The 25241-nt window shown below is 68.7% G+C and overlaps 10 protein-coding genes across 10 annotated transcripts; 5 read left to right on the plus strand and 5 right to left on the minus strand.

Moving 5' to 3' along the window:
- Positions 1–223: 223 nt before the first annotated feature.
- On the minus strand, positions 224–4585 carry RHOBADRAFT_54464 (uncharacterized protein; the record flags this gene model as incomplete). The annotated part of the gene is made up of 6 exons (XM_018417324.1): positions 224–1500; positions 1660–1677; positions 1750–1947; positions 2055–2459; positions 2527–4383; positions 4447–4585. 6 exons carry the CDS (start codon positions 4583–4585, stop codon positions 224–226), a joined length of 3894 nt encoding a protein of 1297 aa, XP_018269920.1.
- A 458-nt stretch (positions 4586–5043) lies between these two features.
- Positions 5044–7082, plus strand: RHOBADRAFT_54465 (uncharacterized protein; the record flags this gene model as incomplete). Its single annotated transcript, XM_018417325.1, has 6 exons — positions 5044–5204; positions 5266–5630; positions 5692–5723; positions 5797–6036; positions 6113–6710; positions 6788–7082. The coding sequence occupies 6 exons, from the start codon at positions 5044–5046 to the stop codon at positions 7039–7041; spliced, it is 1650 nt and encodes a 549-aa protein (XP_018269921.1). The 3' UTR covers positions 7042–7082.
- Positions 7083–7600: 518 nt separating this feature from the next.
- Positions 7601–8959, plus strand: RHOBADRAFT_45165 (uncharacterized protein; the record flags this gene model as incomplete). Its single annotated transcript, XM_018414552.1, has 5 exons — positions 7601–7909; positions 7971–7986; positions 8055–8259; positions 8341–8720; positions 8808–8959. The coding sequence occupies 5 exons, from the start codon at positions 7601–7603 to the stop codon at positions 8957–8959; spliced, it is 1062 nt and encodes a 353-aa protein (XP_018269922.1).
- A 138-nt stretch (positions 8960–9097) lies between these two features.
- Positions 9098–12002, minus strand: RHOBADRAFT_45166 (uncharacterized protein; the record flags this gene model as incomplete). Its single annotated transcript, XM_018414553.1, has 11 exons — positions 9098–9199; positions 9277–10144; positions 10212–10265; positions 10324–10424; positions 10508–10773; positions 10843–10878; positions 10943–11022; positions 11090–11166; positions 11236–11436; positions 11506–11813; positions 11900–12002. The coding sequence occupies 11 exons, from the start codon at positions 12000–12002 to the stop codon at positions 9098–9100; spliced, it is 2196 nt and encodes a 731-aa protein (XP_018269923.1).
- Positions 12003–12183: 181 nt separating this feature from the next.
- On the minus strand, positions 12184–13360 carry RHOBADRAFT_45167 (uncharacterized protein; the record flags this gene model as incomplete). Its single annotated transcript, XM_018414554.1, has 5 exons — positions 12184–12467; positions 12531–12590; positions 12679–12778; positions 12844–12951; positions 13034–13360. 5 exons carry the CDS (start codon positions 13358–13360, stop codon positions 12184–12186), a joined length of 879 nt encoding a protein of 292 aa, XP_018269924.1.
- Positions 13361–13539: 179 nt separating this feature from the next.
- Positions 13540–14423, plus strand: RHOBADRAFT_54467 (uncharacterized protein; the record flags this gene model as incomplete). Its single annotated transcript, XM_018417326.1, has 4 exons — positions 13540–13626; positions 13701–13841; positions 13916–14104; positions 14162–14423. 3 exons carry the CDS (start codon positions 13540–13542, stop codon positions 14030–14032), a joined length of 345 nt encoding a protein of 114 aa, XP_018269925.1. The 3' UTR covers positions 14033–14104; positions 14162–14423.
- A 206-nt stretch (positions 14424–14629) lies between these two features.
- On the plus strand, positions 14630–16741 carry RHOBADRAFT_54468 (uncharacterized protein; the record flags this gene model as incomplete). The annotated part of the gene is made up of 6 exons (XM_018417327.1): positions 14630–15438; positions 15516–15616; positions 15699–15896; positions 16054–16196; positions 16307–16447; positions 16529–16741. The coding sequence occupies 6 exons, from the start codon at positions 14630–14632 to the stop codon at positions 16739–16741; spliced, it is 1605 nt and encodes a 534-aa protein (XP_018269926.1).
- A 181-nt stretch (positions 16742–16922) lies between these two features.
- RHOBADRAFT_54469 (uncharacterized protein) lies at positions 16923–19632 on the minus strand (the record flags this gene model as incomplete). The annotated part of the gene is made up of 8 exons (XM_018417328.1): positions 16923–17176; positions 17324–17407; positions 17477–17931; positions 18006–18220; positions 18297–18722; positions 18852–18933; positions 19114–19151; positions 19272–19632. The coding sequence occupies 8 exons, from the start codon at positions 19630–19632 to the stop codon at positions 17077–17079; spliced, it is 1761 nt and encodes a 586-aa protein (XP_018269927.1). The 3' UTR covers positions 16923–17076.
- Positions 19633–20088: 456 nt separating this feature from the next.
- Positions 20089–22969, minus strand: RHOBADRAFT_54470 (uncharacterized protein; the record flags this gene model as incomplete). The annotated part of the gene is made up of 4 exons (XM_018417329.1): positions 20089–22040; positions 22111–22631; positions 22765–22897; positions 22957–22969. 4 exons carry the CDS (start codon positions 22967–22969, stop codon positions 20215–20217), a joined length of 2493 nt encoding a protein of 830 aa, XP_018269928.1. The 3' UTR covers positions 20089–20214.
- A 384-nt stretch (positions 22970–23353) lies between these two features.
- RHOBADRAFT_45172 (uncharacterized protein) lies at positions 23354–24964 on the plus strand (the record flags this gene model as incomplete). The annotated part of the gene is made up of 2 exons (XM_018414555.1): positions 23354–23365; positions 23426–24964. 2 exons carry the CDS (start codon positions 23354–23356, stop codon positions 24962–24964), a joined length of 1551 nt encoding a protein of 516 aa, XP_018269929.1.
- Positions 24965–25241: the final 277 nt, after the last annotated feature.

Raw genomic sequence — 25241 nt, forward strand, 5'->3', positions numbered from 1 at the left:
GAGTCGAAGCGTGAGGTCCTCGTTGCAGATGCGAGTGCGGACGCGAGTACTGCGAGTGCGGGTGCGAGTGCGAGTGCGGTGCGAGTGCGTGTGCGTGTGCGAGCGCAGGCGCATGCATGTGTGTGCGAGTGCCTCCTCCAGGTCAAGCCAAGCCAAGCCGTCCCTCCCCTCCTTCCTCCTCGTCCTCTCACGGGCCGTCCCGTCCTCGACATGCCCCAAGCCCTCAGGGCGCCTCTCCCGGGCCCTCCCCAGCACCATTCGACGCACCGTCGCCCATGTCCGGAAGCCCCTGCAGCTTGAGCGCCGCGCCGAGCGCCTCGAGCGCGCTCGCCGAGATGCTCGGCGCCACGTTGGCCGCCTCGGCGTCGGCGGCGGGCGCGTCGGTGGCGGGCGCGTCGGCGGCGAGAGCGACGGCCGACGGCGCAGGCACAGGCGCGGCGTCGAGAGCCGTCGACGGCACAGCCGCCGGTGAGCGGGTCCCGGCGCTCGTGCCGCCGCTGGACGAGCCTGCGCGGCCCTTGATGCCGAGGCTGAAGGCGCGAGGCCGCCCGGCGTCGTCCTGCTGCCCCTGCTGCCCGTTCTCCGGCGACTGCGCTCCGTCATGCTGCACTTGTGCGCCGAACGCCGCTGCGCCGCCCCTCCTCGCGCCCCACGCGCTGCGCGCCGCCTCCTCTGCGCGCGCCTTCTCCTCTGCCGCCGTCGGCCGCCGCTCACCGCCGCCGCCGCGCTCGTCGACGTCGCCGTCGAGCTGCATCGGCTCGTTGACTAGCCCTCCCGCCCCAGCTGCGCCCGAGCTCGCGAGGAGCGCGGCCCGAGCGGGGTCCATGAACCCGGTCCCGCGTGGCGCGCTCGGCGCCGGCGCCGGCGCCGTCGCAGGTGCCGAGGGCGGGCGCATGAGCGCCGAGTCGGTCGGGTGGACGCTTGGGCCCGTACCGGAGACGGTTTGCGGGCCTGGACGAGGAACGCCGGTCGACGGGCGAGACGCCGGGGCCGACGACGACTGCTGCTGCTGCGGCGGGTGCGAGGGCGTGTGGGCGAGCAGGTGCGGCGAGTGCGAGGTTGAGAAGGTGCTGAAGGGAAGGATGGGCGCGAGCGGCGAGTAGGCGTCGAGAGGAGGAGGTGCACCCGGGGCGAGCGCCGCCAGGCGCGAAGGCGGTCCAGCCGGCCCGCTGCTGATCGACGACGACGACGACGCCGACACGAACGGGTCGAGGATGCCCGACGGCGGGCGAGGCTGCCCGGCGGGGAAGAAGCGCAGGGCGGCGGGCGCTGTAGGCGGGTCGGTCCCGGTGTGCTGCTGTGACGGCCGGCGGCGACGATCGACCGTCGGCGAGGCTTGCGGCTGCTGCTGCTGCTGCTGGAGCCGAGGCGTTGGCGGGTTCGACGCCGAGTAGTCGCTGCGGGAGCTGGCCCCGTCTCCTGCTGCGTCGCCAGCGGTGCCGCGGCACGCCGCCTCGTAGTCGGACAGGTGCGTCGAGCGGTAGTCCTTGCTCATCTCGCCTGCGAGAGCGGTCCAGGGAGTACGGGGAGGAGGGAGAGGAGCGAGGAAGGGGAGGAAGGAAGGAAAGGGGAGGGCGGAAAGGGGTGCGTGCGCAAATCGTCAGTGAGGAGGTCCAGGTCGGGTCGAGCAAATCGCCGTCGGCGAGCGATACGACGTACTCCAAAGCCACTCGTGCTCTGCAGGCAGTCGAGGAGCCAGTCAGTCAGGGTTCTTGATCCGGCCAAGGAGAGAGAGAGAGAGAGACGCACCCTCGCCCTGATTCCTCGCGCGCATCTCCGCCAGCTCGACCCACAGCTTGACCGGCGCGCCCGGGTACTTGCCGCCCATGAGCTCATGCCGCGCACGATCGCGCTCGCGCTGCGTCTCGAACGCGAGCCACGCGTCGCGGAACCGGAGCGCGCGCAACGACGACGAGACCTCGCTCAGGCTCAGGCCGACGAGACCGACTGCGGACAAGGCGAAGGTCGAGGTGCGTGAGTGACGGCACATCTCGCAGGGAGGGGGAAGAGAGAGAGCGGAGAGAGAGAGCGGAGAGAGAGGCAGAAGGACGCACCGCACGGGTCGAAAAAATCCCTGCACTCGCCGAGCGTCGTGTCGGCCGCGACGTTGCTGACGTACAGGGTCGACAGGGCCGCGAGCAGGTGCGACGGCAGCGGCGTGTGCGGCGGAAGAGGTGCCGCCGTGCTCGCTCGACGACCTGCCCCGCCGCCGTCAGCGCTCGGACCCGCCGAGGGTGCGGCGTGCGGCACGCCGGCGAGGTGAGGCGGTGGTGCCCGGTCGTCGACGACAGGCTGCAGGTGCGGCGTCGCGATGCGGTTGGCGAGAACGCTCGACGAGGACGACGCCGAGGACGCGTGGGCGTAAGTCGACGGGGTGTGCCGAGCGGCGTGCGCGTCGAGCTGCTGGCGGTGGTGGGCGTCGACGAAAGACGGCTTGAAGTCGCTCCAGCGCCACGAACCTGTGAGGAGAGTACCTTGAACGTCAGGGAGGGTGCGGGAGAACAAGAAGGAGGACAGAGGACGCACTCGTCGTCTGCTCGGCCCCGACGCTCGACGTGATCTTGCGGCCGCGGAACCTCGCGTGGTCGGTGCGGCGGATGAGCTCGCGCGCGCTCTCAACGTCGCCCTCGTCGTACATGACGAACGCGAGCGTCACGTCGGGCTCGAGGCCGGCCTCGCCCGCCTGCCCAAAGTCCTGGTTGGGCCGCGAGTGGCACTTGATCGCGACCGGGTCGGCCCGGGTCGTCGGCGCGCCGTGGCGCACAAAGTCGGCGATGTCGGTCGCCGAGAGACGGCCCGGGAGGTGGCGCAGGAAGACGGTGTGCAGGCGCGAGAGGAGCTCGATCGGGACCGACTCGGACGGGCGCGGCATGCTGGGCGGCGGCGTCTGCCTGCGCGGGCCCGTCGGCGGCGTCGCCACACGGGCAGGCGTCGAGGCGTGGTCGGCGTCGTCGAGGCGGCGGCGGGTCGAGCTGCGCAGGACCGCCGACGACGCGTGCGAGTAGTCCGAGCGCGCCGGGCTCACGGCGCGCTTGCGGCTTGCCGACCCGAGCGCGACGAAGGACGACTCGTGGCCCGAGTCGCGGCGCGTGGCGGGCGACCGCGACCGCGACCGCGAGCGGGCGCACGAGTAGGCGCGCGACGACGACGGCTTCGAGCCTGAGGCGCGCTCGCGCTCGTCGCGCTCGTCTCGACCGCGCTCGGCCCTCCTGCTCGTCTCCCTCTCTCTGCTGCTCCTGCCCGAGCTCCTCTCCCTCGCCCGCCGGACCTCCTCGCCCTCCTCGCCCTCCTCGTCGCGGCTCCTCCTCCTGCGCCCGCCACGCTCGCGCTCACGCTCGCGCTCCTCGTCCTCGCGCTCACGAGCCGCCTTGGCCTCCTTGTACGCTGCGCGCTCGCGCTCGCGCTGCGCCGTACCCGGCGACAGGGACCGCTCGCGGCCCCGGTCGCGCTCCGAGCGGCGGCTCGACGAGGCCCGGTCGCGCGAGCGTGCGGCGTCGTAGTCGCGGTCGCGAGAGCGAGAGCGTGCGCGGTCCCGCCTCGGCTCGTCGTCCCTCGCCCGCTCGCGTTCGCCAGCACGCGCAGGGCCGTCCCTCGTGCTCGCCCCGCTCGCTGCAGTCGTCGGCGCCCTCGACGCTGGGCCCGACGCTGACGCCGACGCTGCACTCGACGGCTGCGGCTGCGCGACGACCGGTGGCGCGAGCGCGGGCGGCTTGACGAGGGCAGGCAGCCTCGAGCTCGTGCTCGCGGTCGACGCGGACGATGAGCCGGCGACTGGGCGAACGAGGGAAGGGTCGAGGGGCGCGCTCGCGGCTGCTGCGCGAGGGGCTGCGCCCGGCGGCGTGCAGGAGGTGGGAGGGATAGAAGGAGGAGCGACTGGGCGTGGGGGAAGGCGCGAGGTGGTCGGGGCGCGAGCGGGAAGAGAGGGGAGGGTCGAGTCGGCGGCGGCGGGCGGCACGGCCGTCGTCGAGGATGGAGCAGACGCGAGCGGTGTAGGTGAAGGTGCGGCGGCGACGGGCGCTGGTGCGGCGGGCGTCGACGAGGTCGAGGCGGAGGGAGGAAAGGGAGCGAGCGACAGGCCGGCGGCAAAGTCGCGCTCGCGCCTGGTGAAAAAGGCGTCCTCGGCGGCCATGACGAGCTCGGCTGTCGCTGCCGGGTGGAACTGGACGGCGGCGAGCTGGGCGCTCGAGAGGTGGTCGAGGTTGACGGAGGCCGGGTCGAGGTCGAAGGCGAGGTCGACGCACTCGAAGCGCGGGAACTGGTCGCGCTGCTGGAGGTCGAGGGGTGCATGGATGCCCATGGGCTCACGGGCCGTGATGAGCGGGCGGGCCTTTTCCCTGCGCCTGCGCCAGGTGCGCTTGAGGGCGGCAGCCATCGAGTCGTCCCCTGTGGACCGGCGACAGGAGCGTCAGGCGGGGGCGAGAGGGCGGGGGACGCGGTGGGACGGACAGCTTGTGCTCCATGGCGCGAGTGCGAGCTGGTACGCTGCGAGGTCGGCGAGTGTCGACGCGGCGAACGCGAAGTCGAGGTCGGCGAGGTGCAGCAGAGGGAACGGGTCGCCGTCGCCGGGCGGGTCCTGGGCCGCCATGGGCAGACAGGCCGGGTCGAGGGCGGGCTGTCGAGCTGGCGCGGCAGCTACGTAGTGACGGTGCGAGGCGAGAGTGAGGCGCTGAGGTTGGCTCTGTTGCGACTCGGCGCGCTTTCGGTTCTCGGTTGCTCGACAGCGTGCGTACGAGCCTTCTCTGCACGCTCAGCTTGCCAGTGCCCGCCCCGCGAGACCAGTACGAGCGACAAGGTGAGACAGCTCCGACCGGAGCGAACTCGAGCTCCAACTCGACTCTGCTCCTCTTCCCACCGCATCGCTGGCACCGGCTGCCACCGGTACTCGCACGTACACCCAAGCTCGGCTCCCTGCACCCCCTGAACCAGCCGCAGGCGGCCCCTCGACCTCGCTCCATCTACCGCCCCCACCCGCGGTCGCCCAACTCGGTTCACCCTCCTTTGCACACCACCACCCGGCCCCTCGGCTCGTACACGCAGGTCGCCATGGGCGCACCGAAAGCCGGCCTCGACGGCAAGACGACCGGCGCCGCCATCCTCCTCGCCGTCGTCCTCGTCGCCTACACCATCCAGACGGAGCTCGCCTCGCACGTCCAGCACCAACTCGGCTACAAGAAACCCTTCTTCCTCTTCTACCTCACCCACAGGTCCGTCCCTTCGTCCCCTCCCCATCAGAGAGCCCGCTGACCTCGTTCGCCCCGTGCACAGCGGCTACACCCTCCTCGTCCCGGCGCACGTCCTCGTCCTGCGCCTCACGGGCACCCCCATCCGCTCGACCTTTGCCGACCTGCGCGACCTCCTCACGTACCACTTCCGCACCCCGAGCCCGCACGACGACCCGGACGGCGCCGCCATCCCCGTCTCGCCCAAGGTGCCGCGCTCGCGCTCCGACCGTTCGCTGTACCGCCACACGTCGCCCAACGCCGTCACGCGATACCTCCCCGCCGCCCTTGCCGACATCGCCGAGCAGGACTGGGTCCAGAACCTTGCCAAGAAGGCCGGCATCCTCACCATCTTCATCTCGGCGCCCGCCCTGTCGTGGTACGCCGCCGTGCCCTTGACCAGCATGACCGGTCCGTCATCCTCTCTTTGTGTGGCCACCGCGCGGTCGTACTGACCCTCTCGCACCCGCAGACATCACGGCCATCTACAACGTCTTCGCCTTCGTGAGGCCTCGCGTTCTCTGGGCGAGACCTTCTCAAATCCTCCACTGACCCTTGCTCCCTCCCCATCTCGCAGTGGGCCTACCTGCTCTCGCTCTACTACCTTCCGTCCCCTGCCTCGGCGCGCGAGTCGCCCTCGCACCGCCTCTTCAACCTCCTGAGCGTCGTCCTCGCCGTCTGCGGCGTCTTTGTCATCGCGTACGGCGACGCGACGGGCTCGCCCGACGGCGAGGGCGCCAATCGGCTCATCGGCAACGGCCTCGCCCTGTTCGGTAGCATCGCCTATGCCGGCTACGAGGTCTGGTACAAGATCCACGTGCGCCCCGCTTCCCTCCTCCCCTCTCGTTCGACCTGAACCTCGACCGACGCTCACCCTCGACTGCCCGCAACAGATCGCGCTCCCCGACTCGACGCCGGACGACCAGCCCTTGACGCCCATCCTCCCCGTCCACCAGCGACAATCCTCGCGCCGGCCTCTCCTCGCGCACGGCGCGCCCTCGCCGTCGTCGGCCGCTCGCGCAGCCGGCACGCCCGACACGCTCGCCGCCGCGATCGACGACCTCGACTCGCGCCCTGCGTCCGACTCGGACGACGACGACGACGACGACCGCGAGGACCGTGGGCCGGCGAGCGAGACGAGCAGCCTGCTCAACTCGCCCGTCAGGACGCCGACTCGGTCGGGCAGCCCCGTCGGCGGCCACAGCTCGAACCTGTCGTCGTCTTCGCGCGCTGCGCCGGCGCCGCCCACTCGGCCTCGGCTCGGCGTCCCTCGTCGCCTGTCGCACGCGGCAACCTCGCCGCGCCCACCTCGCGCGAGCCCCACCCTGTTCCTCCTGTACTCGAACGTGCTCACGTCCCTCATCGGGCTGTGCACGCTCCTGTTCCTGTGGATCCCGATCCCGCTCCTCCAGCTCGTCGGGTGGGAGGACTTTGAGTGGCCGCCGGTCGAGGCGAGGTGGGCGCTCGCGGGCATCATCGCGTCGGGCGTCGGTGCGTCCTCGTCTCTCTCTTCTCTCGCGTCAAGAACGAGCGCTGGACTGACTCGAGCTCGTTGCGGCCGCACACAGTGTTCAACGGCGGCTTCATGCTCCTCATCTCGCTCCTCGGCCCCGTCATCGCGAGCGTCGCCAACCTCTTGACCCTCATCCTCGTCGCCGCGGCCGACGCCCTCTTTGTCCCCTCGGCGCCGCCCATCACGCGCAGCACGCTCCTCGGCGGCGGCATGATCGTCACGGCGTTTGCGGGCCTGATCGCGGGCGAGGTGAGGAGCCACCAGCAGCACGCCAAGGGGCGAGGGGCCGACGAGGTGGACCAGCGGTAGAGCGTCGGGCGTTGCATTGGCATTTATGGCATCCTTCTCGAGCCAGTTGCGAGCTTGCGCGGTCGAGAGAGGACGAGCCGCGGAGGCGCGCACGAGCACTCGAGAAGCTCTCCCTGAGCGTGCTTGAGCACCTCGACGCCGGAGCAGCAAGCTCGGCTAAGCTGCTGAGCGGTCCAGCTGTACACAGGACGAAGCTGAGCGTTGTGTAGAGGACTCGAAGCCGAGAGCCTGGTGATGAGAAAGAGAGCGACGACGGGGGTCGGCGAGTGAAGCTCGACCGCCGGATGGTGATCAAGACTGCCGACCGCCTCGCCAGACCAGCAAGCAGGTCTGTACAGCGGGAGGGGGGCGAGCTGGACGAGGGCGAGCTCGAGGAGGAGGGTGGGCGAGCGGCTCGTCTGCTCTCATTCTCGTCGACTAGCTCGAGCTTGCACCTGCTGCAGCTCTCTGCAGTACAGACCGTTGGCTAGTCAGCCAGTCCAGCCGCCGCCACTCCTCCGCGACCTCAGCGCCTCTCGACACCGCCTCCTCCCCCTTTCCCCGTTCGACCTCGCCCGCCATGCCCGCCAGCATCCTCAAGAAGCGCCCAGGCGCATCAGCATCCACCAAGCGCGCCCCTTCGCCACCCGCCGCACCCTCGTCTGGCGAGGACGACTACAGCGACGCCAACGACTCGGAGGAGGACGAGTGGGCCGCCGAGCGCACCCACGCTGGCCCGAGCCGCTCGCGCTCGTTCGAGCAAGACGACGACGACGACGACGACGACGACGAGATGGGCGAGGCGGGCAGCGACGGCGACGAGGAGGACGGCGTTGCGGCGTACGAGAGCGACCAGGGCGAGCTGATCGAGGACGACAGCGACCCAGAGGTGCGTCCCTCGAGTCTCCTTTTCCGCTACCGCGAGCCTGACTGACCTTATGACGACGCAGGCCTCGATCGGCAAGCGTGCGCCCACCCTCTCCCTTCCTCTCGCGCTCGTCAACCTCGGACTGACCCTCTCATCTCGCCCGCAGAGCTCGCCGAGATCCCGTTCACGTCGCTCCTCAAGGCGCAGAAGCAGCTCAAGAAGCAGCAGGGCAAGAGCGGGGGCAAGGGCAAGGCGCGCGACGAGGACGAGGGCGAGCCCGACGAGGAGCAGAGCGCGGGCCGGCACGGCAGGGCGAGGAAGGGCAAGGGCAAGGGGCGGGCAGAGCACGAGGGCAGGTCGAACAAGCACGCGTGCGTCTTCCCGTCTCTCTCCCCCTCGGCCTCTTCGTCACGTTGCCGGATGAAGTACTGAAGCTCGAGCGCCCCGCACAGCCCGACCGAGATGTCGGCCAAGCGCCCCGTCTCTCGCGTCCGTCAGGTCGTCGAGACGCAGACGCTCCACGCGCGCGACCCTCGGTTCGACGCCCTGTCGGGCTCGGTCAACCCGCACCTGTTCAAGCAGTCGTACGGGTTCCTCGCCGACAAGCAGCGCGCCGAGCTCGACACGATGCGCAAGACGGCGGCCCAGGCGCGCAGGAACCGCGCCCTGCCCGAGGAGGAGAAGGAGCGCATCGAGGAGGCGCTGCGCAGGATGGAGAACCGCGACGTGACGCGCAAGATGAAGGAGCGCGAGCAGGAGGCGATGAAGTCGTGGAAGAAGGAGGAGCAGGACAAGCGCGCTCAGGGCAAGAAGGCCTTCTACCTCAAGGAGTGTGCGTCCCTCTATCCCTTGATCTGCCTCGGTCCTCTCCCTCGTTCGTCCTAACGGACGCTGACTCGCCCTCGTCGCCCGCCCGCAGCCGAGCGCAAGAAGCTCTTCCTCAAGGCCAAGTTCGACGAGCTCTCGACCGACAAGCGCAAGCTCCACAAGGCGATCGACAAGAAGCGCAAGAAGACGGCGCAGAAGGAGAAGAAGGCCATGCCCAACATGCGCCCGAGCACCGGTCGTTGACCTTTGTCCGTCCTCGTCCTCGCGTTCTGCAACGAGGCCCTCTCGCTCTCTTTCTCTCGGTCGCACTCGAGAGAGATCACGGAAAGCGCTGCACTGCGTACGAGTCCTCAAGCTACTGCTGCCCCCTCCCTCGCCCCCTCACTCGTCGCGACCGGGAACGAGCGCGATGGCCGGAATGCCGATCGAGCGCGGCGGGCGCGCGTGCTGCGCCTTGACGGCGGAGCGATAGATAGAGCAGAGCTGTGCGCGCGACGTTCACCAATCAGTCCGGGCCTGCAGAGCAGAGAGAACCGAACGAGGGAAAGAGGCCGACTCACGACCGAACGAAAGTCTTGCTCTTTGCGACCGTGCCCACCGCCCGGCATGTTGCTCCACTGGACCCACCCACCCTCGACGTCGAGCACCTCGTCGAGGTCGTCCGGTTCCGCCACCTCGTCGTCGAGGCCGGCGGCATCGCACATGGCGACGACGGCGTTGCTCACCTCGAGCGGGAGCGCGATGCGGAAGTGCGGCTCGCCGTCGGCGTGACCGAGATCGTGCGACGAGGGAAGGAGGTAGTCGTGCGCCTCGTGCTGGTGGAAGAGGACGTCCCACAGCGAGCCGAAGAAGGTCGGGCGGACCGGGACGAAGTTGGGCGTGCCCTTGCGGCCGATCGCAGGGTGGCGGCAGTCGTCGACAGCGCACATGACGCTCGACGTGAGAAGCTTGAGGAACTCGTCGTCGTACTGGTCGTAGGCGTCGGCGTCCGAGTCGAGCTCCTCGTCGTCGGGCAGGTCGAGCGTGTTGGACAGGACGAGCTGGACGACGTGCAGGCGCAGGGTCGTGCGCCACTCGTTGAGGTCCTCGTCCATGCCCTCCTGGGCCGCGTCGATGGCGTGCTGGTCGATGACGGCGTCGTGCGGCTGCCACAGGGCGCGAACCGAGGGGAAGAGGAGGAAGTCGGCGAAGAGCGGCGTGAGGACGATGGCCTCGGCCGACGGCTGGCGGTTGCGGAACGACTGGTAGACGGGGACGAGGGCTTGGCGACGCAGAGCTTGCGCCTCGGCCTTGGCGGCGGCGAGACGTTTCTTGCGAGAGGCGGCGAGGACCTTGAGCACCTTGGGCTTGAGCGCCTTCCACTCGGCGTCGTCGACCGTGTCGAGGCCGCGGTTGACGACCTTGTCCGAGAGCCACACGCTGCAGAAGCTGCGAGAGAGGCGACGAACGAGAGGTCAAGATGGGTCCGTGCGGGCGGAAAGAGAAGTCGACGCACTCGTCCTTGGACCACTTCTCCTCGTCGCTCAGGGCGAGCACGCGCTCCTCGAGCCTGCACAGGCACGATGTCAGTCTCTGAGATGAGGTGAAGGAATAGACGAGGGACGCACGCTTCGCGCCTCGCAATCGAGGTCCCGTCCTCCTCGTGCCCGTGCTGCGTCGCCTCGCGCGCATACAGCTTGCCGAGCGCGACGAAGAGCGCCTCGCCCTCCTGTGAGACCAAGAAATACGACCACTCAGTGCCACCATTCGAGACGACGAACGAGAGGCAAGGAGAGCGAGACTCGGACGCACCTGCTCAATCCTCGCGCACGCACCCCTCCTCTTCTTGACGTACGCCGTGACGCGCTCGCCCCACTCGCCCTCGCCCCTCCTCGGCAGCTCGTCGTACGTGCCCTGCCCGCCGCCCTTGTGGCCAGCGCCCGCCCTCGAGCCCGACTTGGGCGACCGCGCGGCGAACTTGTCGGCGTAGTACGCCTCGTCGGCGGCGTCGTCCTTGTCCTGGAAGCGCCACAGGATGGTGCTCTCCGACTCGAGGTCGGGCAGGAAGCCGTGGCGGACTGTGGCGAGAGGATGCCGTGAGCGAGGGGAAAGACGAGGACGAGGCGGTAGAGAAAGGAGGGACGCACGCTTGCTGCGGACCTGGTGCAGGTCGTCGAGCGACTCTGTGTGCGCATCTCGTCGTCAGTCTCGGCTCGACGTAGCAGAGCGAGAGAGAAGCGGGCGTACGACGAGTCTGAATGACGCAGTCCTTGACGGCGCCGTGCAGGTCCGAGTCGATGTCGTCGAGGTGGTCGAGGCGGACGATGCTGCGCGCACGACGAGGCATCAGGTCACTGATCATCTTGGTGGAAACAGTGCGGAACGAGAACGCACTTCTCGGAGCGGCAGGGCTTGCAGAGGCGCATGCGGAGGAAGGCGTCGGGCCAGCGCTGCGAGGGCTTGCCGCAGAGCTGCAGGGGTTCGCTCAAAGTCAGGCGTCCGCTTGCTCGTTCAGAGAGACAGGGAGAGAGTGGACGCACGACGCAGTGCTTGCCGTGAGCGAGGCCGGCGTACCCAAACTCGAACCAGTCCCACCCGCCCTGCTCGAGGTCGGGCAAGCCGTCGGCCTCGCGCGCCGCCGCCCAAATGTCGTCCATCTGGTCGAGCATGACCGTGTTGCGGTAGTGCCGCGAGAGCTGCGCGACGGCGAGGAGCGCGCCGAGAGGAAGGTGGGCGAGGATCTGTGGGACGAAGCCGCGAGGGTCAGAAACGAGGACAATAGAGGATGAGTGGGTGCGGCAGGGACTCACGTTGACGAGCAAGTTCTGCGGTAGGCTCTTGAGCAGGTCGTGCTTGTGCTTGTGCGCCTTGGCCTTGTGCCCGCCGCCGCCCGACTTCAACTCGCGCTTCTTCGAGCGCTTGTGGGCCTTGGCCGGCTTGAGCACGGCGCGGTCGAGCTCGTCGGCCCTCGAGAGGAGGTCGCTGTCGGACTCGGCGCTGTTGCCGTCGTCGTCAGAGGACGAGGCGAGCTGGTCGTCCTCGTCGTCCGAGTCGTCCGAGTCGACTGAACGGCCGTGGCCCGAGTCGCGGCGGTGCGACTTGTGGTGCTTGTTCTTGGCTGCAGGGCACAGACAGGCTGGTCAGCGAGCGGTCCCGTGCGCTGTACGCCGGCTTGGAGAGCGAGGGAGATGAGGCGCGACTGACCGGCTCCACGAGCTTCGCGCCCATCGCGCTGGTAGGCGGCCTCGAGGGCGAGGAACTGGACCGGTGTGGTGTACGACACGCGCGCGTGGCGCCTGCGCGGCATGGCGAGTGTTGGTGGGAGGAGGAGGGAGGCGAGGAGGCAAAACGCGGGGGAGAGGGAGCGTGCGTCGATTTCTCGAGCGGGGGCTTCGTAGCGCGCGCCGTACGACGACAGCGAGGAAACGACAGGCTCGACTAGTATGACAACAGATGAACTATCAACAAGTTGTCCTCGCCGCCCTCGCTCAGGCCCCGACCCTCCTCTCGAGCCCGCTCAGCACGCCGACAAAGACAGCGACCGCCTTGGTGCACTCTGCCCAGTCGCGCTCTGTCGGCTCAGGCTTGGCGTAACGGGCGCGGACGAGGTGCGACTCGTACAGGTCGGCGAGCGGGCGCAGCGCGTCGGGGAGAGGCGAGGCGGAGGAAGGGAGGGCGAGGAGCGGCGCGAGGGGGGACAGGGGTGCCGAACGAGGGTTGCTCGACGGGTAGGCGGCGAGGAGGGCCGGGTAAAGGGGCAAGAGGGCGGCACCTGTACGAGGGTCGAGCGTCAGTTTCGTTCGGGACGGCGAGTGCGCGCGCAAAAGGGACGGACGCAAGGCCGGAATTGTCGCGAGGATGGCCGAGCGGAAGTTGACGTCCTCGCAGCTCGTCCCTGCGATCGCGGTCGAGAAGAAACTAGTCAGTACGCGGCACGCCCGAGACGTGCGCGCCCTGACGAGAGAGTCAGACTTTGGACGCACCTGGTCGCCCCCAACCGGCCTGGTTGCGCCCGCTCGGCTGCGCCACCTTGGTGATGATGCACGCGCGCTCGTACTCGTTCTGGATGAGCTCGCTCGCTTTCTGCGGACCGGCGAGGGCGAGTCAGTTAGAGGCAAGGCGAGAATGGGGCGAGGCAGGGGACGCACCTTGGGAACGTCGGTCGACTTGGTCGGGAGGTAGCCCTTGGGGATGGCGATGATGGCGCGCTTGTTGGCGACGGCACGCGTGATGACGAGGATGAGGCCGAAGATGATCTGCGCGTGTGGGAGGAGGAAGGGGACGAGTCAGTGCGGGCTCGAGGACAGAGGGGCAGGAGGAGCTGAAGGAGAGACTGACGACGCCGGCGTACGTGCCGAAGGTGATGCTCAGGTCTGCGACCTTTGAGGCCCGGTTCGAGTAGATGAACGAGTGGCCAATGTCGACGAGGCCGACGAGGAGGACGAAGAGGGTGAAGAGCAAGAGGCAGTAGTTGGCGATGGTGGTGACGACGTTCCACCAGCGGATCGGGCGTCGGTGCGGGTACTTTGACGGCGGACGAGCGGTTGCAGGAGTGTTCCACCAGCGCATCGTGCGGCGGTGCGGGTTCCTTGCAGGTGGGCGAGCAGTTGGAGGAGGGCCGAACGAGAAGGCGCGCGGGACGCCCGCGCGCTGACGGGTCGACATGGCCGACGGTGCTGTGCGCACAACAGGTGTGGCGGCTGGCCCTCTAGCGGTCGAGGTCGCGAGGCTCGGGTGGGGTGGTGAAGGGCGGAGAGAGCGGCGACGACGACGACGACGAGGTTGCGCTTCCTACCTCGACCCTGCTCTGCCCAGCGACTCGCACAGGTACTCGAGTGCTCTCCATGAAGGCCACCCTCGAGCTGTTCGCGTCGGCAGCCCCCGCCCGCACCTCTCGCCTCGCCCGCACTCCTCATCTCCCGCTCGACTATGTCCGCCCGTCTCCCTCCCCCGCAACCCCACCGAGCGCCTGACTGACTCGCCCATCTCACTCCCGACACCGCAGTTCATCCACCGCGCGAGCTCGCTCGCCCTGTACCGCCAGTTCATCCGCGCCACCCGATCCCTCGGAGACGTCGACGCCAGGTGGGAGACGGTCCAGTGGGTCCGCAAGGACTTTGAGCGCTACCGCGGCATGGTCGACTCGGTACGTCCTCTCTCTCTCTTCGTCTCGAACCGTGGTGCGCCCGACCGCAGACTGACCTCGCTGAGCGCACGCAGGAAAAGTCCAAGACGCTCCTCGCCCTCGGCCAGCGCCAGCTCAAGCAGCTACACGCTACGGGCAGCTTGATCGGCGGCGACAGCGCAAAGTGGCGCGGCAGGCGCTCGGCAAAGTGAGCCGGCGCCGCACGAGCGGCCGTCCTGAGCCGCTCGGGCTCGTCACGGACGAGACGAGGCGGCCGAGTAACAGTGCGCTCGCCCCCTCGCCCTCCCTTTTGACCTCCCGACTGATTCTCAGCTTTACAGGCTCCTCTCGGTCGCTCAGCAGCAGGCGGCGCCAGTCGCTTGTCCCGGATTCGCTCGACCTGGTCGCCCCCGTCTCCCGTCCTCGCCCGGCCGCCGTCTCGACCTGAAGCACGCCCACACCGCGCCGTCACTACCTTTGCTGAGGACGACAACGAGCAGTCGAAGCACGGGCTCGTCAAAGTCTCGGCGCTGCAGGGCCGGCCGACGACTCGCGTGCGCAGGAGGGACTCGCTCAGGGTGCAATTGCAGGACTCGTTAAGGACCCCCTTCCGTCAGAGAGCAGCAGAGTGTCCGAACGAGAGCCACTGAGAGCACGCACACGAGGATCAAGCAATGCAGTCGCCACGAGAGGACCTCTGGCGGCCGCCGCCGAACTGTGTCGTCCCACCGCCGCTTTTCAAACCACCGCGAGCCAGCGCGTTCACCTGCGAGAGCTCTCTAGACTCTCTGCGCGCACCCCTGCGCACCATGCTCGTCGGCCCAGGGCGACCTCGTCTCGCCGCCGCCTCATCACTCCTGTCGACTTTGGGCCGTCGACTCTCCCCGACGCCGGCACTCGTGGGCGCGCGCCCGCTCCGCAGCAGCCCGACATGGTCGAACAAGCCCGCGAGCAAGCCGCGACCCGTCCTCGACCTGTTCCTCGGCCCTTCCGCTTCCCCCTCCTCCCCGTCCTCCTCATCGCCCGACCCCTCGTCGCCGTCCACGGCCGCCACCCCTTCTGCGCCGGCGCAGCCCCCTCGGCACGCGACATCCGCACCTCTCCCCTCAGCTCCCGCCGACTCTCGGGCACCCGCCATCGTCCCGGCCCGGCGCGGCATCCTCGCCTCGCTGTCGCGCCTGCGCAGCGGCTCCCTCTTCCACAAGCCGCCTCCCTCGGCAGGTCCGGGCAAGGCCGGTTACGTCGACCTCGAGGAGGAGCGCCGAGCGCGCGAGCGCAACCTCGAGACGGCCAAGGCGCTCGAGCGCACGCTGCGCTCGTCCCGGGGCGCGGGCGCGTCGGGCGCACACGGCGGCGGGCTCGACGTGCGGTGCACGACGCTCGACGCTCAAGGCGCCGTGTCGAGCATGGCGGCGCACGTCCCCAAGGAGGTCCTGTGTCGCAAATTCAACATCCAGCCGCGCGACCTGCGCAAGCTCGACTCGGCCGCGGGCGCCAACGTCGTCGTGCCGACCATCCTGAGCCGTCGCGACTGCGTCATCTTGACCGTCCTGCACTTGCGCATGGTCATCACGGCCAAGGAGGTCACCATCTTTGACTCGGTCGGCTCGGAGGACAGGTGCGCCTCCCCTCCCCTTCCCTGCTTCCTGGCCCTTGCCCGAGCCTCTCACTCACGCCCGATATCACCTCGTGCAGCTGGCTCAAAGGCGTCTTTGTGTGGTCGCTCGAGCACGCCCTCAAGACGACGGGCAAGGCGGCGCATGGACTTCCTTACGAGTTTCGGGCTCTCGAAGCAGGTGCGTCACGCACTATCTCTCTCTGTCTTCCCACGTCTCACTGCGAGACGAGTTCCTGACGAGCGAGGTGCTCCTCCCACAGCTCTCATCAACGTCGTCACGGCCCTCGAGACGGACCTTAACAACATGCGCAGCCACGTCGTCGAGCTCCTCGCCCACATGGAGGAGAACATCGACCGCGACAACCTGCGCCTCTTGCTGCACTACAGCCGCAAGCTGAGCATCTTCCAGAAGCGCGCGACGCTCGTCCAAGAGTGTCTCGATGAGCTTTTGGCCAACGGTGCGTCGGCTCGTCCTTTCCCCTTGCCTCCTCGGGCTGCAAGCCGACGCCGCCGAGCAGCCTCGAGTTGTCAAGAGACGTTCTCAAGGTTGAGCTGCCGCGCCGCGACGAGCCCGACCGAGCGCCCGACCTGACCACCTTCTCGCCTCGCCCGCAGACGATGACCTGTCGGGCATGTACCTGACGGCCAAGGTGCAGGGCAAGCCTCGAGCGTCCAACGATCACGAGGAGGTCGAGCTTCTCCTCGAGGCGTTCTCGAAGCAGTGCGAGGAGGTCGTCAGCGAGGTCGAGACGCTCGCCGTACGTCCCTCTCTCTCGCTCTCTTTCCTCTCTCTTTCCTCTCTCGAATCCTCTTTTTTTGGCTCGTCGTCAACGAAGCGAGCCCTGACGATCCTTCTGTCGATGTGCAGGCCAACGTGCGCCACACCGAGGACATCGTCGAGCTCATCCTCGACGCCAACCGCAACTCGCTCCTCGGGCTCGACTTGCGCGTGAGCATCATGACGCTCGGCCTCACGGCGGGCGCCATGGTTGCTGCTCTCTTCGGCATGGTACATCGACCATTTTCCTCTGTCCTCGTCCTCCCTTCTCGCGAGCAAACCTAACTGACCCTCGCCGTCCTCGTCGCGCAGAACTTGACCTCGCACCTCGAGTCGCACCCCTACGCCTTCCCGCTCATCTCGCTCTCGACGTTCGCCTTTGCCGCCTTGATCGCGTCGTACGGCTTGCGTCGCCTCGCGCAGCTGCGCCGCGTCGGGCTCGGGTGGCGCGACGAGGTGCGCCAGGTCGGCGACAAGTGGGTCCGAGGCGGACGCGCGAGGGCGAGGTCGCGCAGGAGGGACTGAGCGCGGCTCTCGACGTCGTCGTCGCTGTCGTCGAGCAGGTGGACCGAGGATAGAAGGAGCTCTCGAGGGACCCGCTCGTGTAGAAAAGTAGACTCATCCTCTCGCGCTCGCTGTTGTTGCCAATCAAAACCCCGCTCTCGCTCCTCTCGTCGACCCGAGCCACTTTCGAGAGCTGCAGTCCAGTCGAGGCGATCCGTCAAGTGCACGAGAAGGACAAGTGTCTACGGCGAGGAGAAGATTAAGGAGGCTAACAGGAGGAGGGTATCGACCAGCGACAGCCGAGTACAGGAGGGGAGGGGGAGGGGGGAAGACGATATAGACATGAGCGACGAGAACTAGTCGTCATCGGCGTTGACGACCCTGAGCTCGCGCTTCGGGGCGAGCCCGGTCGAGATGAACGTGTCGAAGCCGCGAGTTGTTTCCTCGACGTCGTCGCTGCGAGCGAGGGGGAGTGTGAGCGTCTCGCAGGATGGAGCGGATGCGGGAAGAGAGAAGGACGAGCGGGAGAGAGAGAAGGAGAGAAAGAGAGAGAGAAAAAGAGATAGAGAGAAAGAGAGAGAAAGAGAGAGAGAGAGGACGCACGGTGCTGGGCCGGCGTGCCCGACAGAGCTGCTGCCTCGGCGGTCCCAGGGCGGGTAGGTTGTCGAACTGTACGACTCGCGCGGTCTGCGAGGGACGAGGAAGCGTTAAAGAGATGTGCGAGATACGCAGAGAGAAAGGGAGAGCGGGACGCACCCAAACTTTTCCCCCGCGAACAAGTGACTTTGCGAGCTGCCCGAGTCGCTGCGGCCCGTCGCCGCGTTGGCGGCGATGAGCGCCTTCTCGTGCTCGGCCGCCTCGCGCTCGCTCTTCTTCTTGCGGTAGACGAGGAAGAACCACGCGAGGCCAAGGAGGGCGAGCGCGGCGATGCCGCCGACGACGCCGCCGACGATGGCGCCGAGGTTGGACCCGCTCCCTCCTCCGCCGCCGGTGCCACCTCCTGCTGCGCCGCCAGGGCCCGTCGACGTCTCGTCGGTCGAGCCCGACGTGTCGGGATCGTCCGAGCCGTCGCCGCCGGTCGCCGAGCCCGCGCCCGACGTGCTGTACCCGGTCCCGATGCCGCCCGTGATGTTGGCGACGATGGCAGGCGTCGAGAAGATCGAGTTGGCCTTGTACTCGCTCGCCCAGGTCATCGAGGACGTGTTGAGGACCTGCGAGGCGGGGCGAGGAAGGGGTCAGTCGAGGCGCGAGTGAAAGAGGGAGAGAGAGAGCGAGAGAGACGCACAAAGATGCCCGGCTGCTCACACAGCACGTCGTCCCTCGTCAAGCCCCCGACGACGATGAGCTGGTCGCCCGAGATCGCGCACTGGTGCCCTGCTCGACCGGTAGGTGCGCCGGGCAGTTCGCCGACGTCTGTCCACGTGTACTTGTCGTCGGCGATCGTGAGGACGTAGATGCGCGAGTCCCGATCCGTCTGGTTGAGGCGCTGACCGCCATAGACTGCGAGGCGAAGGAAAAAGTCAGGAAATGGCGGAAGTGGGAGACAGAAAGAGAGAGGAGGGAGAAGACGACGCACTGATGATGTTGTGCGTCTGCTTGCCGTGCACCTTGGCGCTGCCACGCACGGCGCAGTGGTTGATGCGAGAGCCGAACCGAGCGCCGAGCGTGCTCTGCTTGGTCCAGCCGGAGCGCCCAATGTCGAACACGTCAAGCGTCGAGCCGTCCTCGACGTACTGCGTCTGGGTGGCGCCGCCGATCGAGACGAGGATGCCCTTGCCGTCGGTGCCGAGGTTCGGGACGTAGGTGAGCGAGCCGTCGGCGCGAGAGAGCGGGTTGCTCTCGGGCGTCGACGAGTTGGACGTGACGGCGTCGGACGAGTACGACGAGATATTGGAAAATGTCGAAGAGCCGAGGTCGAACTTGATCATCGAGTTGAGGAACAGTCGAGCGACTTGATTTGACCAGCCCTCGGTCGTGTGGTCGTCGAGGTGGCCGTAGCTGTCTGCGAGGCGGCGGCGGAAACGAGTCAGGGCCGGCCGACGCAGCGAGAGAGAGGCGAGGCGGCGGCGGAAACGAGTCGGGGCCCGCCGACGCAGGGAGAGAGAGAGGCGCGACGAAAGCGTGGACGCACAGTACGCCACGTTGTCGCCATATGTTCCTTGGTCGGGCACGATCGCGGGTTGGCCCTCGGCGGCATTGCCGACCTCGTCGCCCTGCGTGTCGACGATGGACCACTCGCCCGACTCGTACTAAGCTCTCATGTTTCACGTACTAAGCTCTCATGTTTGAACAATAAAATTAATATAAATCAGCAACTTAAATAGCCTCTAAGGTTTTAAGTTTTATAAGAAAAAAAAGAATATATAAGGCTTTTAAAGCTTTTAAGGTTTCACCTCGACGAGCTTGAGCGGCGGCGTGCCAGTCGCCCAGTCTGCGGGAGCGTACCGAAGGGTCAGTACAGAGTGCTCTCGCGCCGCACGATGTGCGCAAGCGCCTGGCTCGGCGACTCGCTCCTCCAGTTCTCGGCCGTCATGAGGATCGAGGGACGCACCTTGGTCGAGAGGAAGAGCGACGAGCGCGTTGGTCCACCAGTCGGACGTCTGGCTCGACTCGAGCTTGGACTGGCCGCCGTAGTACCACAGGGTCGAGGCGGACGACGAGCCGTTGGACGACGAGGTGCCGGCGGCGTTGGCGACGGCCATCTGGCCGCTCCAGCGGAAGCACGGGGTGGGCTGGGGCTGCTGCTGTGCGCTGGTGAGTGCTGCTGCGGTGGCCCATGTGGCCCAGGCGAGCGGCGAGGCGACGGTGCTGCGGGTCGTTCGACAGCGCTTGGCGGAGAAGGCGGTGAGGGAGGAGGCGCCCGCCGAGAGCGAGGGCGAGCGGGTGGGGTGCCGAGCGGGTGGTGCGTGCATCGCTGCAGGTCGTGCGCAGCTGTGCGAGGCTGTCACGGTAACAGTGGAGGAGGGAGGGCCAGCCAAGTCGCCGTTGGCGACTGCGCCGTCACCACCTTTCTCTCGGCGTACGTTGCTTCTCGGGACCGCACGCGCAGCTCGCAGTGTACCAGACCACCCACACGGCCCACCCACCCTGGCGAGAGCTTCGAGAGAGGAGCGAGCGCCGTCGTACGTCGTCCTCTGCTCCCCACCTTGCACCGCCCCGCTCTTCTCGCCTCCACGCTTGCCGTTCGAAATCGTCGACGCGACGAGCTAGATTCTCGCAACACGCAACGGTCAGCTGCGAAAGCGACCAATCGGTCTTTCTCGAGACCAAGACCAAGCAGTACTATGTACTCCGCTCTCGAGCTGTTCTCGCGCTCGAGCCGCTCTTCGTCGCAGCTCTCGTTTCGCATCGCGACGCTCGACCTCGGTACAGACATCAAGCTTGACATTGCGCGCACGAGGATAGGAACGAGAGAGAGAGGAAAGAGAGACAAAGGGGGGAGGGAGAGAGAGGGAAAGAAAGCGACGAAGACGACGACGAGCGCGCGCGCCTCCTCACATGGGCCTCTGCGGCGGCCCGTCGCCGCCGATGCGCTGTCCCGACGAGCCGCTGTTGAGCAGGGCCATGAGGTCGGCGCCCGGGTTGGTGCCGCCGGTGAACATGGGCGGCGGGTGCGGCATGCGGCCCTGCAGGTGGTGCGGCGGCGGCGGCGGCGGCGGGAAGGGCATGCCGCCCGGCGGCGGCGCCATCGCTCCTCCCGGGCCAAACATCATCTGCGGCGGGAGCGAGGCGCCGGGCGGGAAGAACGGCGGCCGCCCGGGGCCGCCGTTGGGCGAGATGCCGTTCGGGCTCGCGAGGGGCGGCGAGAGCGGGCCGTTGGGGCGGGCGAGGGGCGGCGACGTGAAGGGAGGGAGCATGCCCGGGTGCGGCGGAGGAGGAAGAGGGCGCCCGTCGGGCGCGAAGCCAAAGTGCGGCGGGGCCATGCCGGGCGGGAGCTGCCCGGGCATCGACGGCGGGAAGCGCTGGCCGTAGAACTGCGGCGGCATGCCCGGCGGCGGCATCGGCGGACCCTGCGGCGCGAACTGAGGCGACATGCCGTTCGGGCCGTGGCCCTGGTGCGGCAGCTCGCCGTTGACGGCCGGCGCGCGTCCTCCTTGGGGACGAGGCTGCTGAGGCGAGCGCGAGAGCGACGGCGCGGGGCTGACCGCCGGCTGCTGTTGCAGCGACGCGTGGCCGAGGCCTGGAGGTGGGGCCGGGGCCGACAGGAACGGCGACTGGAGCCCGGGCGGCGCAGGAGGTGCAGGCGTGGCGGGCGAGGCGATGGTCGACTTGCTCGAGAAGTTGAACCGGCTCGAGGCCCGGCCCTCCTCGACCGTCCTGCCCGACGTGCTCGTCGGAGCGGGAGACGCGACGGTCGACGGGGCCTGCGACGGCAGCGGCGACGGCGACACGGCGGGATGCGGAGCGGGAGACGCCGAGGCGTCCTTGCCGACGAGCGGCGACGAGCTCCTTGCGCCCGACACCTGCAGCATGCCGAGCAGGCGCGCCATGCTGTCCGAGTCCTCCTTGGTCGGCCCTGCGCCGCCGCCGCCGCCGCCGCCGACGCCGCCGGGCGCGCTCGGGCCCTCGCTCGCGCTCGCGGCGGTGCCGAGGAGCGAGCTGAAGGCGCTCGCCGGCGGCTGCTGCGCCGCCTGCTGCTGTGGCGACGCTTGACCGGCAGGCTTGCCGTCGAAGAAGCGGGCGAAGCGCGACCCGCGACCGCCCTCGGCGGCGACGGCGGGCGACGCCGAAGCGTTGCCCTCGAGGCCGAGCCCGGGCAGCGGCTGCGACGAGCGCGCGATGCCGAGGTCCTCGAAGATCGATTTGGCGGCCGGCGCCTCGTGCGCGGGCCGCTCGGTGGCCGACGACGACGCCGGGCGCTCGTCGTCGATGGGCAGGCCCGCCGCGCGCAGCTCGCGCTCGCGGTCCTTGCGCTCGCGCTCCTTCATCTGCGCCTTGAACGCCTGCAGGCTGTCCATGCCGTTCTTGCCCGCGCCCGAGCCGAACGACGAGAGCGGCGAGAGCGGCGACTTGGCGAGCTTGTCGCGCGCGGCGGCCGCCTTGTCCTCGCCGTCGCGGACGTGGCCGGTCCCGTCGAACGACAGGTTGCCGGACGCCGGAGCGTCCATCCAGGCCGGCGACGAGCCGCCAGGCGAGCCCGAACCCGACGCCGCCGAGTCGTCGTCCATCCACGCCGGGCGGCCTGACCGGCCTGCGGGCCCGTCGCGGTCGCCGCGCTCGCGGTCACCGCGCTCGCCTCGGTCGCGGTCGCGACGGCCTGGCTCGGCGGGAGCGTGCGGGCTTGGCGGCGCCTGGTTGCGGATGAGCCGCTTCTCGCGCTCTGCAGAAGGGGGAAGCACAGAGTCAGTGCGGCTCGGCAGGAGAGAGAGGGGGAGAGAGGTGGGACGCACCCTCCCTGCTCATGCCGACGTTCCTCCAGCCACCCTCGTCGGCCGGGCCGACACCCCTGCGCGCGTCCCGCTTCGACTGCCCCGCCGCGAGCTCGACGTCGTCCCTCGTCCTCAGCTCGCGGTAACCCCTCGCAGCGCCCTCTCCCGCAGCGACCCGGCCCTTGAGCCTGTCGCCGCGCTCGCGCTCGCCGCCGAGGTCGAACCCGCGACGCTCCTTGGTCGGGCTGCTCGGCTCGCCGCCGGCACGGCCGCCCGTCGACCCGCGCAGGTGCGGCGCGACGTCCTTGTCGGCCTCGCGCTCGGCGCCGAGTCCGCCGCGCGCCCTGCGCCGACTGCTGCCGCTCTCGAGCGCCTCGCCGAGCCCGCCGTCGACGCCGAACCGGCCAAAGTTGGCGAACGGCGACGAGTTGGACGCGTCGTTGTGGAGCCGGCGAGCGGGCGCGCGGTCGGCGCGGTCGGACGTGCGGGCGGGAAGGCCGTGGCGCTGCTGCGTCGGAGGCGAAGGCGGATCGGCAAAGTCGCTGTAATAGACGAGGGGCGAGGTCGGTCGTGTGCGGGGACGGCAAGGAGGAGAGGACGGGTGGGAAAGGGAGGCAGGCGGCGGTCAGATCGGCTGCGCGCTGACCGAGACTCGTGTGAGACGTGGAAGCTCACCCATGCCAGTCGGCGAGGTCCTTCATGCCGTCGAGCTTGGCGGGGACGAGCGGGCTGGCATGGAGCGCGAGGAGCTGAGCGCGGGTGTAGACGGCGTTGGGGCGCTGCGACGAGACGATGGCCGGGTCCATGGCTGTTGTATCGGTGGCTAGTCAGCTGTGTTCGGGCTCCAGTGCGGCGAGAGGGACGCACGAGGAGGGGGCATCTTGCGAGCGGGCGATGAGGAGCCGCCGCGGCTTGTGCGCAGTGGACGCGGTCGAGTCGGCGCTGCTGGACCCTGCTGAGGTGTGCGGTACGTCTGGCAAGCAGCTGAGCTCGCTCTGAGGCGCAGAGGCGAGTTGTTGGCGGGCGAAGGCTCGGCCGCTCCTCGTCGACTGTCGACTTGGACCCAGCTCTCGGCTCGCTAGATACGGACAGGTGGGCCCATGGGCCAGAACAACTCTTCATACAGCTACAGCGACAGTCGGTCAGCCTGTTCGAGAGGCGGGTCTTGCTACCCTGGCGCCCGAGCCAGCGCGCCCAGCTCTCGCTCCTCGTCCACACCTCGTCCCTGCTCGTCTACCTGGATCCGCCACAAGGAGTGCTCGAGATGGACCCTCAGGTGCGTCTGCACGCCCTCTCATACGCTCGGAGCGCCTCTGACCCTCTCCCCCACCTGCAGCTCCTCCTCAACTCGTCGTCGTCACCCAACTCGATCAGCCCGCCGCCCATCCTCAAGCTCCCCGACGAGCTCCTCGACGGCATCTTCATCCTTGCCTACGCCGCGCAGGCCCAACGCAGCCTCGCGCGCAAGCCCATCTGCCGCCGCCTGTACCCGTTCCAGCGCGCCAACCTGTACCGCGCCGTCCGGGTCGAGAGCTACGACGCGCTCGCGAGCTTCTGCCGCACCGTCAAGGCTGTCCCTCGTGCGCGCGCGTCCGTCCACGAGCTGCAGCTCGACATGGCCATGTCGGTCAACTCGCGACCGGCGAGCTCGTCGGCGCCGAACAGCGCCGTGCGCGCAAGCGCGGCGGGCGACGTCGGCATGGACCTCGAGAGTTCGGGCGATGAGAGCGATGGCGAGGAGCTCGTCGCCGAGGGCGCGGTCAAGAACGTGCTCATCGTCGGGCCTCGCCGTTTGTCGAACCTGTTCGCTCGCCTCGGCAACCTCAAGGTCCTCAAGACCGCCTGGCTCGACGACGGCCTCCTCGACTTCCTTCTTGAAGACGACGATGAGCTGTTGTGTGCGCGCATCGAGGACCTCGGCATCACGGCCGACGCCGACCACTACCGCTGGTACGGCGACGCGTGGTTGTTCCAGCTCGCCGACTTCGCGCGCCTCAAGTCGTTCACGTTCGAGTTCGTCGACGAGCCGGTCCTGTTGCGGTTCGACGAGCTGTACCCTGTTTTCGGCGCCCTCACCCGCCTGTCGCTCGCCGGCATCGAGTCCGTGCAGTGGGAGGCGCCTGTCCTCGCCGTAGCGATGCCGCACCTCGTCGAACTCGAGCTGCGGGATCACGGCGAGGATGCGTCGTTCGCCGTCATCTTGCGTCAAGCACCTGTCGGGCTCCGCCGTCTGTGCCTCATCTCACGGGCTTGCGACCCGGACGCCGTCGGCGCGTACCCTATGGGTACCCTCGACGACGTCTTGCCGAGGTTCACCCGCCTCGAGGACCTCACGCTGTGCGAGGGCTCGTTCACGGCCGACCGCCTTGGCCCGTACCTCCAGTCGCTCCCCGACATCCACACGCTGTCGTTCGGCCTCGGCGCCGAGGCCGGCGACAGGCTCCTGCGCGACCTCCTCGAGGGTCCGCACCGCCGTCCTCGTCTCCAACACCTCACCCTCGACCACGTCGAGTGCACCCGAGGACCCACGTTCAGGAGCAAAGGCTGTCGGCACCCGCCGGGCCGCCACATCCGCAACTTCTACATGTGGCCCGGCTGGTACCGCGCCTCTTGGCGCTATCCATGCACCGAGGCGGGCGTCGCTGCGGCGGTCAGGGCGGCCAAGGCGAACGGCGTCGTCGTCGACGGTACAGCGCTCGACACGATCGGGTTCGACGACGCGTGGGAGCACGAGATGTTCGAGTGTCTTCTCGAGTACGGGTTCGAGACGGGCGACTATTCGGACGTGCGCGAGTGGGTCGGAGGGCAGGGCCTCGAGGACGTCATTCACGACATGGAGATCATCCGGCGCGAGGTGCTCGAGGGCTTGTGGTAGCGCCAGGAGGAGGCGAGGTGCGATTGAGCTGGTTTGCCCGCTTGAGCACTGCCTCTCGACTTCTGAGAGATGCTCTGCTCAATCGGAGGCGGCGTGCGGCCGTCGAGCGCGCGAGAGGCTCGCCGCCGCTCAAGACGAGCGAGCGGAGAGCTCGCGCTCGATCCTCGTCCGGTCGCACTCGCCCTCTCGGCTGCGATAGTGACGGATCTGCCACAAAGTGTTCTGCGAGCTTGTCTGGAACCTCGGAGAGGCAGGGCAAGCTTGTGGGAGATGACGC

Source organism: Rhodotorula graminis (assembly GCF_001329695.1).
Source record: "Rhodotorula graminis WP1 unplaced genomic scaffold RHOBAscaffold_9, whole genome shotgun sequence".
In the NCBI taxonomy this organism is placed as follows: domain Eukaryota; kingdom Fungi; phylum Basidiomycota; class Microbotryomycetes; order Sporidiobolales; family Sporidiobolaceae; genus Rhodotorula; species Rhodotorula graminis.